The 11,916-nt window shown below is 51.6% G+C and overlaps 1 protein-coding gene across 1 annotated transcript in view; it reads left to right on the top strand.

Annotated features, from left to right (window-relative positions):
• Nucleotides 1-11,327, top strand: part of LOC137306678 (myocyte-specific enhancer factor 2A-like) — a 21,962-nt gene extending 10,635 nt beyond the window's left edge. Inside the window, exons 3-7 of the mRNA XM_067976022.1 lie at nucleotides 1,393-1,498; nucleotides 1,655-1,830; nucleotides 6,232-6,358; nucleotides 7,879-7,999; nucleotides 8,923-11,327. Coding sequence (XP_067832123.1) covers nucleotides 1,393-1,498; nucleotides 1,655-1,830; nucleotides 6,232-6,358; nucleotides 7,879-7,999; nucleotides 8,923-9,238 — 846 coding nt within the window. The 3' untranslated portion in view covers nucleotides 9,239-11,327. The remainder of the gene's footprint in view (nucleotides 1-1,392; nucleotides 1,499-1,654; nucleotides 1,831-6,231; nucleotides 6,359-7,878; nucleotides 8,000-8,922) is intronic.
• The last annotated feature ends 589 nt before the right edge of the window (nucleotides 11,328-11,916 follow it).

Genomic DNA, 11,916 nt, shown 5'->3' with positions numbered 1-11,916 from the left:
TAAATCTTGTCTGATTTACGCTCCTGTGAAGCACCTTGGGCCGTTTTACTATGTTAAAGGCACTGTATAAATGCAAGTTTATAATACTCTAACCGCGGACTAACTATTGCTTTGGGGCGTCCTGAGGTCGTGAAAGGTGCAAGCCTTTCTTTACATTTTGTACCCCACTATTATAACGTTCCTTCCGCTCCCCTCCCCTCGCTCTTGTTGCTGCCCATACTCCAGAAGCAGGTCGAGTACCGCCCGTGTGGGGAGGTCCAGGAATACGGGGAGCATTGTACTGGGACCTTCCCGCCCCCACCCCCCTCTCCTTGCAGCTTTGCTGTACCTGAGAACTAAGGAAAATCTCCCCTGATATGTAATGTTCTGTTTTTATTACATGGGATTTGGGGTTTTTACTGTCAGCCTGGGTTCAAGGGCAGCACTCTCACCTCTGGGTCAGAAGGTCATGGGTTTAAGGGTAGCACACTCACCTCTGGGTCAGAAGGTCATGGGTTCAAGGGTAGCACTCTCCCTCTGGGTCAGAAGGTCATGGGTTCAAGGGTAGCACTCTCACCTCTGGGTCAGAAGGACATGGGTTCAAGGGTAGCACTCTCACCTCTGGGTCAGAAGGTCATGGGTTTAAGGGTAGCACTCTCACCTCTGGATCAGAAGGTCATGGGTTCAAGGGTAGCACTCTCACCTCTGGGTCAGAAGGTCATGGGTTTAAGGGTAGCACTCTCACCTCTGGGTCAGAAGGTCATGGGTTTAAGGGTAGCACTCTCACCTCTGGATCAGAAGGTCATGGGTTCAAGGGTAGCACTCTCACCTCTGGGTCAGAAGGTCATGGGTTTAAGGGTAGCACTCTCACCTCTGGGTCAGAAGTTCATGGGTTCAAGGGTAGCACTCTCACCTCTGGGTCAGAAGGTCATGGGTTCAAGGGTAGCACTCTCACCTCTGGGTCAACCACGGCAACAACTTGCATTTATATAGCGCCTTTAACGTAAAGAAAACATCACATTAGACATGATATATTGATAGAGCGAGATGAAGTGGGGTGAGAGGAGGCTCGTGTGGAGCATGAACACCGGCACAGACCAGTCGGGCCGAATGGCCTGTTTCTGTGCTGTTAATTCTGTGCAAGTTGTTGTTGGTCCGGCTCCCTTCCGTCCATTCCCTCCCTAAGCCTCTGTGCCTCTCCTTCTATTAATGGGGTGCAGTAGCCTAGTGATCATGGTCCTGGATTAGCAAACCAGAGGCCATGAGTTCAAACCCCTCCAGTGGCCATTTGTGAAATCAAATTCTGGCAACAAGTGGCCGTGAAAGCTGCAGGATTTAGTGTAAAAGCCCCAGCAGTAATATTCATCAGGGTCTGATCCACAGCTGACTCCAGTCCCACATTACCTGGTTCAGTCTGAAGTGTCAGCAGTGGCTCAGTCCAGTCTGGCATGGATGAGGGGTTTCAGTAGCAGACGGGCTGAGACATGGGACGGAGACGGGCGATGTTTCGGAGGCGAGAGTAGGCAGTCTTGGCGATGGAGAGGGCAGGGAGTCAGAAGCTCAGCTCAGGGGCTCAAATAGGACCCGCCTCAAAGTGGGGTTCGCAGCTTCTGCCGTCGAAGTGCGTGCCCCCCCCCGCCAAACTCACTTTCCTCTCCGTCTGTTTTCAACTCAGGAAACGGTTACATCAACCAGTCGGCCTCGCCCGGTCTCCTGTCGACCAGCAGCCTGAGTAAAGTGATGTCGCCAAAGTCGCCGCCTCCCCCAGTCGCACAGCTCACCCTCAGCAACAGCCGCAAGCCTGACCTCCGGGTCATCACCTCGCACAGCAAAGGGATGATGGGATCCTTGGTGAGTAGCAGTTTCTACCCTTTGTGGGCTGGTGTCCGGGGGCCTGGGGGGAGGGGGAGGGGGAGGGGGGAGGGGGAGTGGGAACGGGCTGGGGAAAGAGGAGAAGAAACCATCGGTTCCAAAATTCACAGAATGATGGGGCAGAGATACTGACGCACCTTCCCTCGTTCCCGCAGTAACTTCCCGCCATCCCAGAGCTGCTGCAGGAAATGGAAAAGGTCAGACTGGAGCAGCAAAAGCAGTGCTGTAAAGTTGGGACAGTGTAGAAGGAGCTTTACTCTGTATCTAACCTGTGCTGTACCTGCCCTGGGATTGTTTGATGGGACAGTGTAGAGGGTGCTTTACTCTGTATCTAACCTGTGCTGTACCTGCCCTGGGAGTGTTTGATGGGACAGTGTAGAGGGAGCTTTACTCTGTATCTAACCTGTGCTGTACCTGCCCTGGGATTGTTTGATGGGACAGTGTAGAGGGAGCTTTACTCTGTATCTAACCCTATACCTGCCCTGGGAGTGTTTGATGGGACAGTGTTGAGGGAGCTTTACTCTGTATCTAACCTGTGCTGTACCTGCCCTGGGAGTGTTTGATGGGACAGTGTAGAGGGAGCTTTACTCTGTATCTAACCCTGTACCTGCCCTGGGAGTGTTTGATGGGACAGTGTAGAGGGAGCTTTACTCTGTATCTAACCCGTGCTGTACCTGCCCTGGGAGTGTTTGATGGGACAGTGTAGAGGGAGCTTTACTCTGTATCTAACCCGTGCTGTACCTGCCCTGGGAGTGTTTGATGGGACAGTGTAGAGGGAGCTTTACTCTGTATCTAACCCGTGCTGTACCTGCCCTGGGAGTGTTTGATGGGACAGTGTAGAGGGAGCTTTAATAAACCCTTACTTGCATGAGCACAAAACTGACAAACGCTCGATGGGAAGAGGAATATTTGGAGGCGACCCTCCCTTTGCTGTGTGGTAACTGTGTGTGTCTCCTGCTCTTTCACGCTATCAGACAGAGGAGGAGCTGCAACTGGTGAGTGACGAGGTGGGGAGATTGAAACCTGCCCGAGCATGGAGTCCCGGTAACACTCGCGGTTTTCCCCCTTTGACAGCCGTGGCTCAGTGGGTTGCACTCTTGCCTTTGAGCTAGAAGTTCTTGGGTTCGAGCCCCACTCCAGAGACTTGAGCACAAGACCCAGGCCGACACTCCCAGTGCCAGTACTGAGGGAGCGCTGCACTGTCAGAGGTGCCGTCTTTCGGATGAGACGTTAAACCGAGGCCCCGTCTGCCCTCTCGGGTGGACGTAAAAGATCCCACGGACACTATTGGAAGAAGAGCAGGGGGGAGTTCTCCCCGGTGCCCTGGGGCCAATATTTATCCCTCAACCAACATCATTAAAACAGATGATCTGGTCATTATCACATTGCTGTTTGTGGGATCTTGCTGTGCGCAAATTGGCTGCCGCGTTTCCTACATCACAACAGTGACCACACTTCAAAAAACTGACACTGAGTTCACAGTTCCCAGTTTGACCCCGTGCCTCCTTGTCCAACTGTCACGGTTTGGTTCGGAGTCGTCTCCGAGATCTACACTTTCCCTGTCGTTCACTCTGTGCTCAAGCAGTCAGTCTCACCGGGTCCCCCTGAGACCGGGAGCTCGCAACAACAAATGCCCCCCTCCCCCGTCGCACATGCCCGAGCCCAGAGTTAGCTCTGTGAGATCTACCTGGGCTCAGACACGCCCAACAACCAAGACCTCTTTACTCAGCCTCCCTCATGCTCCAAATCCCTCCAAAAACCCCTTAAAAAGTTTCTTGGGTCAAGGGATAATTCTGCACTAAAATATTGGGCCACCAGGTGGCAGGTTAACACCACCTACAATCTCACCCAGTTGCATTGACGCCGAGCCTTATCATAAACATATCAAAGCACTTCACAATCAATGAATTACGTTTAAGGTGCCCTGACTGTGCTACAGACAAACGCAGCAGCCTTTTCTGCAACGAGGAGGATGCCTGGTTAATCTATTTTCTGGCGGTGTTGGTTGAGGAAGGAATGTTTGCCCCAGGACACCGGGGAGAACTCCCCCCCCCCCCCCCCCCCCTGCTCTTCTACCAATAGTGGCCCCGTAGAATCTTTGACGTCCACCCGAGAGGGGCAGACGGGGCCCTCGGTTTAACGTCTCATCCGGAAGACGGCTCCTCGGACAGTGCAGCGCTCCCTCAGTACCCGGCACCGGGAGTGTCGGCTCTGGGTGAGGATGGTAATTTCCCAGCTTGCTGATCCAGGAGAGGGAGCTTCGCCCGAAGGGAGCTCGCTTCGCAAATTTGGCCATGTGCGATTTTCCGACCCGCTGACTGAGATAGTGGGGAAATCGCGTGCTGGCGGGGAAGGGGTCGGCCGTGGGTCAGTGGGCAGCACTCTTCCCTCCGAGCCAGAAGGTCGAGGGTTCGAGCCCCCACTCCAGAGATTTGAGCCCCATTATCCAGGCCGACACTCCCGGTGCCAGTACTGAGGGAGTGCTGCACTGTCGGAGGTGCCGTCTTTCGGATGAGACGTTAAACCGAGGGCCCCGTCTGCCCTTTTGTGTGGACGTAAAAGAACCCACGGACACTGCTTCGGAGAAGAGCAGAGGAGTTCTCCCCGGTGTCCTGGGCTAATATTTATCCCTCCCAACATCATTAAAACAGATGATCTGGGTCATTATCACATTGCTGTTTGTGGGATCTTGCTGTGCGTAAATTGGCCGCCGCGTTTCCTACATTACAACAGTGACCACACTTCAAAAGTACTTCATTGGCTGTAAATCGCTTTGAGACGTCCTGAAGTCGTGAAAGGTGCTATATAAATGGAACATGGGTACAGGAGGAGGCCATTCGGCCCCTCGAGCCTGTTCCACCATTCGATTAGATTCTGGCTGATCTGTATCTTAACTCCATTTCACTGCCTTGGTTCCATAACCCTTAATACCCAACAAAAATCTATTAATCTCAGTTTTTAAATTTTCAATCGACCCCCGGCCTCAACAGCTTTTTTGGGGAGAGAGTTCCAGATTCCCACTCCCCTTTGTGTGAAGAAACGCTTCCTGACATCACCCCTGAACGGCCTGGCTCTAATTTTAAGGTTCTGCCCCCTTGTTCTGGACTCTCTCCCACCAGAGGAAATAGTTTCTCTCTATCTCCGCTATCGAATCCTTTAATCATCTCAAACACCTCGATTAGATCACCCTCTATACTCAAGGGTATACAAGCCCAGTCTGTGCGACCTGGCCTCGTAGTTTAACCCTTTCAGTCCAAGGCACATCTTCTTTTTTCACAGAATTACATAGAATTTACAGCACAGAAACAGGCCATTCGGCCCAACTGGTCTATGCTGGTGTTTATGCTCCACACGAGCCTCCTCCCTCCCCTCTTCATCTCACCCTATCAGCATATCCTTCTATTCCTTTCTCCCTCATGTGTTTATCGAGCTTCCCCTTAAATCCATCTGTGTTATTCGCCTCAACCACTCCATGTGGGAGTGAGTTCCACATTCTCACCACTCTCTGGGTAAAGAAGTTTCTCCTGAATTCCCGATTGGATTTATTAGTGACTCTCTTATCTTTATGGCTTCCAGTTTTTGACTCCCCCAGAAGTGCATCTACCCTATCAAACCCCTTCATAATCTTAAAGACCTCTATTGGGTCTCCCTCAGCCTTCTCTTTTCTATGATGTGGAGATGCGCGGTGATGGACTGGGGTGGACAAATGTAAGGAGTCGTACAACACCAGGTTATAGTCCAACAGCTTTATTTGAAATTCACAAGCTTTCGGAGCTTTGCTCCTTTGTCAGGTGAGTGCAGGATTCCATATATATGCTGTACCTTTATGGAATCCTTCACTCACCTGACGAAGGAGCAAAGCTCCGAAAGCTTGTGATTTCAAATAAAGCTGTTGGACTATAACCTGGTGTTGTACGACTCCTTACATTTTTCTTTTCTAGAGAAAAGAGCCCCAGCCTGTTCGGTCTTTGCTAATGGTTCTAACCTCTCAGCTCTTGGGAATTTTTGTTTTGCACCTGGTCCAGTGCCTCGCTATCCTTTTTATAATATGGAGACCAGAACTGTGCACAGTACCCCAAGTGTGGTCTAACCAAGGATCGATACAAGTTTAACATAACTTCTCTGCTTTTCAATCCTATCCCTAATTCTCAGGGTTTGCCCGCCTGTGAGGTCAGGAAGGTAGAGAGTTCCACCCATGTCTCCCAACACCTGGGATGTGGTTTGACCCACGAGTCGATTTGCACCAATCCCCGAATCTTTTCGGTGCTGCGTTGCTCCCGTTCCCCTGCCTTGCGGGGTTTATTCAGGCGAAGGATTTTCCTAGATCGCGGAGCGATTGTTGTTATTTTTTTTTTGACAATATTTCTCGTCTCCTTGCAGAGCTCCCACCAGCTGACCGGTTCCCAGGTCACGCAGTCGCTGACCACTCCGGTGGTCTCAGTCGCTACCCCCAGCTTACTGCCGCAGGGGCTGCAATATTCGGCCATGCACACCACATACAACACAGGTGAGTGCGACGGCAACTACTGTTGGCTTTAGATAGGATATTATCATATATTTCCATTGCCCCAAATACAAGTCCAAGGACTAGAAAACATTGAAAACGTCGGGTATTAAAATCTTTTTTTTAATCAAATCAATAAGATAATTTACATGCAGTGTGTCTGAGATATAGGTACCGATTATACTCACGTACCAAGGACACCCTCAGGAGGTTGCAAGCGTTTTATCTTGATTGCGTCAGCAAGAATAGAAAAGTCCCCCCAAGTAGCCCCCACCGCCTGTACTTTTTTATACACGCCATTATGCCATTAACATTCTTTGAGTTCATAAACTTGACTCATCCAAAACTCTGCTGCCCGTATCCTAACTCGCACCAAGTTCCCTTCACACACACCCCACCCCCGCCGTCCCGTGCTCGCTGACCTACATCGGCTCCCGGTCCGGCAACACCTTGATTTTAAAATTATCCACCCATGTTTTCACATCCCTCCATGGCCTCGCCCATCTCCCTCTCTCTGTAACCTCCTCCGGCCCTACAACCCCTCCGAGATCTCTGCGCTCCTCCAATTCTGGCCTCTTGCGCATCCCCTGATTTCCATCGCTCCACCATTGGCGGCCGTGCCTTCAGCTGCCTCGGCCCTGAGCTCTGGAATTCCCTCCCTAAACCTCTCCGCCTCCCTCTCCCCCTTTAAGACGCTTCTTAAAAACCTACCTCTTTGACCAAGCTTTTGGTCGCCTGTCCCTAATATCTCCTCATGTGGCTCGGTGTCAAATTTTATCTGATTTACGATCCTGTGAAGCGCCTCTGGATGTTTTACTACGTTAAAGGCACTATATAAATGGGAGTTGGCGTTGAGTTAACTTCAATGAGTCTGTGCAATAAGATCTGTTTACTGACTAACGAGAGACCGTGGGTATCTGTTATGGCCTTGCACTTTATCTCCTTCCTAGTACGTCTATAATACAAGCATATTTCAGCCCACCTCACCTCCCCACAGACACTTGACTGATTTACGATCTCCTCCTGGATGGTTAATGGAGTAATGACCCCCAGTGGCTCCAGGCCGAGCCTTGGATCGCCGTTACATAATAAGCACTAATATGTGGAAATATATTTCATATTAAAGAAATATTTGTCTATTTAACCAAGTGCACCTATTCTTGCAGCTGCCATTGCCCCTCTCATTGTGCATTGAGCCTCCCGAAACCTCTCCGCCTCTCTCTCCTCCTTTTAAGATGCTCTTTTAAAACCCAACTCCTTGAGCAGTTGTCCTAAAATCTCCTTATGTGGCTCGGTGTCAAATTTAGTCTGATTTACGCTCCTGTGAAGCGCCTTGGGGACGTGAAAGGCGCTGTATAAATGCAGGTTGCTGTCGATATATGTGGATGGACATTCGGGGAGCTCGTTGAACAAGTACTGGTTCCCTTGGACATGCACACACTTCGCCGCTGTTCCTCAGCTGCCCCCATCGCAGTGACCTGTGGCCCAATCAGCCAATAATTTGTACTTTTTTCCCGTTTCAGATTATCAGTTGACCAGTGCCGATTTATCTGCTCTGCAATCGTTTAACTCGCCAGGCGGGCTGTCGCTAGGCAACGTAGCCACTTGGCAACAGTTGGCACCGGCGACGCTTAGCAACCTGTTGTGAGTATTGGATCACGCACGCTGACGGGGGGCACGGCCGTATAGAGTGCTGGGGGGGGGGGGCAGGGGAGAAGCTGGCATCACTGGTCACGCAAACAGCGGGGAGTGAACTGGGCGCTAAAGGCAGAGTGTTTGATGGGACAGTGTAGAGGGAGCTTTACTCTGTATCTAACCCGTGCTGTACCTGCCCTGGGAGTGTTTGATGGGACAGTGTAGAGGGAGCTTCACTCTGTATCTAACCCGTGCTGTACCTGCCCTGGGAGTGTTTGATGGGACAGTGTAGAGGGAGCTTTACTCTGTATCTAACCCTGTACCTGCCCTGGGAGTGTTTGATGGGACAGTGTAGAGGGAGCTTTACTCTGTATCTAACCCTGTACCTGCCCTGGGAGTGTTTGATGGGACAGTGTAGAGGGAGCTTTACTCTGTATCTAACCCTGTACCTGCCCTGGGAGTGTTTGATGGGACAGTGTAGAGGGAGCTTCACTCTGTATCTAACCCGTGCTGTACCTGCCCTGGGAGTGTTTGATGGGACAGTGTAGAGGGAGCTTTACTCTGTATCTAACCCTGTACCTGCCCTGGGAGTGTTTGATGGGACAGTGTAGAGGGAGCTTTACTCTGTATCTAACCCTGTACCTGCCCTGGGAGTGTTTGATGGGACAGTGTAGAGGGAGCTTTACTCTGTATCTAACCCGTGCTGTACCTGCCCTGGGAGTGTTTGATGGGACAGTGTAGAGGGAGCTTTACTCTGTATCTAACCCTGTACCTGCCCTGGGAGTGTTTGATGGGACAGTGTAGAGGGAGCTTTACTCTGTATCTAACCCTGTACCTGCCCTGGGAGTGTTTGATGGGACAGTGTAGAGGGAGCTTTATGAGGTTGTGAACAGAACAATATAAACACAAGTCCTTTCTTTTCTTTCTTGCAGAATTAGCCCCGGCAACCAGTTACCTCAGGTCTCCACGCTCACCGTCTGCACCAACCAGGACGTGCATGTCAAGTCGGAGCCCGTCTCGCCGACCCGCGACCGGACGACCCCGTCCGGCTTCCTCCAGCAGGCTCACCAGGACACGGGCAGGTCTCCGGTCGACAGCCTGAGCAGCAACAGCAGCTCCTTCGAGGGGAGCGAGCGGGACGAGGCCCGAGGCGACTACCTCTCCCCCGTGGGACTGACGAGGGTGTCGGGGGAGGAGGGGGAGAGCCAGTCTGTGAAGCGCATGCGCATGGACGCCTGGGTGACCTAACGCCACCCCCTGCCCCCAACCCCAGCCGCCCTCCGACCCCCACACCCCCAACCCCCCCCCCCCAGGGCTCTGCTCGAGAGAAGGGGCTTTTATCTTTACTGCCACAGAGTGATGAAGGGAGGGAAAATAATCGGAGTTACATCAAAAGCCCGACACAATGTACTTCACATAAAGCAATGTCTGATGTCGAGGGGGTCTTAGTTACTTTTTTAAAATGTCACCCCGCCGTCTTTAACCAAAGACTCTACACGGTGGCTGTTCTCAGCAAGCGTTGTTCCCCTGCATTAAACCACCCCCCTGCTGGTGTTTGAAAAAGATAAATGCCTCGCCTTTGTTTTATCTGGCCGTTCCCACGTGTGCGGCAATTTGCCCAAAATGGAGGTGCGAGCATCTTAAAATGGCCGCCTGGAAATGGAACTTCCCTTCCCGCTCCCCCCCCCCCCACCGCTGATTGAGAAACGTTACCCGTACGTTTCGCCCTCAGATTAAAGACGCGGGAGGCGAGGTCCCGAGTGAGACCCGTTGCCCTTGCTCGCCCCTCAAACGCTGCTCGCCAGCTGGCCGGATCGGGCCTCCGCTGCAACTGCTGCGGGCACCGGCTGGCCGCGGTTCCCTCCGGGGGCCTCGGTTCCGGGCGGCCTGTCAACACCGGATTGCCGAACAAACGGCTCTTGGGTGGTCCGTGGAGCAGCGAGGAGCGATGGCAGCCCCCTTTCCCCCTCCCTCTCTCTCCCTTCCTGCAGTTCTCTCTCCAAAATGTCCACTCACCTGGCGTACAGGTTCCTAATAAATTGATGCGGGAAGTTTAAAAACTTTTTCATTTTAAAAAAGGACCCCCCTTCGCCACTGACTGAGTCAGACATTGCATTGTTTTGAACAAACTTTATGGTTTTAAATTTACCTATTGGTTTTCCTGTGCAGTGCTTTAATCACCATTGTCTGGGAGTGTTGCTGGTTGAATGCTTTTTTTGTGCCGGGTCAGTCATGTGCAGCGCCCAACGATACACGGGCCTGACTCCGAGTACAGATGTTCCCGAGGGGTTGGGGGGGGGGCAGGGGGAGGGGTGGGGTTTGGGGATTTCTGACCTCCCTCCCTCCCGATAGCAGACAGCGAGGAAGGGGTGCACAATGAGGGAATAGTTGTGAGTGGGCGGGAGAAGGTGGGAAAGAGCTGCAGGGAGGAGATGAGTGATGTGGGGAGAGGTTCTTTTTTTTTTTTGGAAGCCACTGGAGCAAGGAAACCAACCTAATCCCCCCCCCCGGCTATTTGTGTTGTCCCGTCCCTTCTGGTGAACAGTCCTTATCACTGCTGCCCTTGACGTGACATAAGAGCAGAGTTTAATGTCCAGCGAAGGCTTCCTTGCTCACTCATGAACGCTTTGGGCCTTGTTGACTAGACTAGACTCACCTGTTGGCTCAGTAGAGTAACTGCTCCCCAACACCCCCCGCCCCCCCTATCGAACCCTACAGAGCCGGACGGGTCCCAGGTTTGATCCCTGGTCGGTGCTGAGTTAGGAACCGGAGGGAGGGAGGGAGGGAAAGCCCAGCATTCCCAGCCTGATTCCCTACATCTGGAAAGTAAGCTGGTACTCGAGTGATTCTTCCCCCCCGCCCAGGTCCTCGAAACGGTGAAACCCCCCTCCCTCCCTCTCCGCATTGTGTCATCTCCTGACTGTACCCCGATGTTATCTCACCTCCTCCCCTACAGTGGCGTTCCATCACTGTCGGCCTTCACCAGCAGCGAAATCGACTGGAAACTAATCAATGATGGGAAATCGATTGGGAATTGATTGGGATGTCAGTCGACCCTCTTGTCCCCGAGCAGAGGAGGGACCCTCTGGCCCCCCCTGCTCACTACTGACGGTGACACCTTGACATCACCCAGCTCGAATCCCTTCAAAGGAGCGACAACAATAAAAAAAAATTGAGTTTTTTTTTAATCCCCCTCCAGTCCCCCTCACGATTATTTAAATTATTGGTTGGTAGGTTTATCGTGTGTGTGTGTGTGTGTGTGTGTGCGTGTGCGTGTGCGTGTGTGTGTTTTTTTAAAGTGCTGTCACAGGATACTTGTATAGATTATTAATTTTTTTAAGAAAAGACCCACAATATTTAGGCTTTATCATCATTTAAAATAAAAAGCTTGTGGGGGGGGGGGGGTGTTTGCAAATTACGATTGTGGGTCCGGGGGGAGGGAGGGGGATAAAAAAACCTTGGGGAGGGGGGGTGGGGGGGTGGGGAACGGTGGGGTGGGTAGAGGCCGGGGGTGCGAGGGAGGGGGATTCAGTGCTAATTTATTGTCAGAAGTTTGAATGGTTGTGTTCTTTTTAAAAGAAAAAAAAATGCATGTCAACATATTAAAAAAAAAACACACAAAAAAAAAAAACTTGAATCTCTCGGGACATAAATGGAGGTCGGAGGAGAGTTTATAGCTAATATATTGTGTTCAGGATAGGCTGCGTCTCAGAAACTTATTGCTATTGATTTTTTTTTTCAAGGGTTGAAATACAATTGAAATTGTGTATATTTTTCATAATTGTGAGTATGCACTGATCTTATAACGGTCGCTAGTTTAGGTCTTCATTTAGGTATCAGCGACAGCCACGGGAAGATAAGGCAGCCAGAGGCTCCCGCCCGTTATGCGCGTTTCTCGTTTTTGCACCGTGCGAGGGGGGAGCGAA

Source organism: Heptranchias perlo, chromosome 44 (assembly GCF_035084215.1).
Source record: "Heptranchias perlo isolate sHepPer1 chromosome 44, sHepPer1.hap1, whole genome shotgun sequence".
Taxonomy (NCBI): domain Eukaryota; kingdom Metazoa; phylum Chordata; class Chondrichthyes; order Hexanchiformes; family Hexanchidae; genus Heptranchias; species Heptranchias perlo.
The sequence above is the reverse complement of the archived record's forward strand: the minus strand, read 5'-3'. Positions and strand labels throughout refer to the sequence as shown.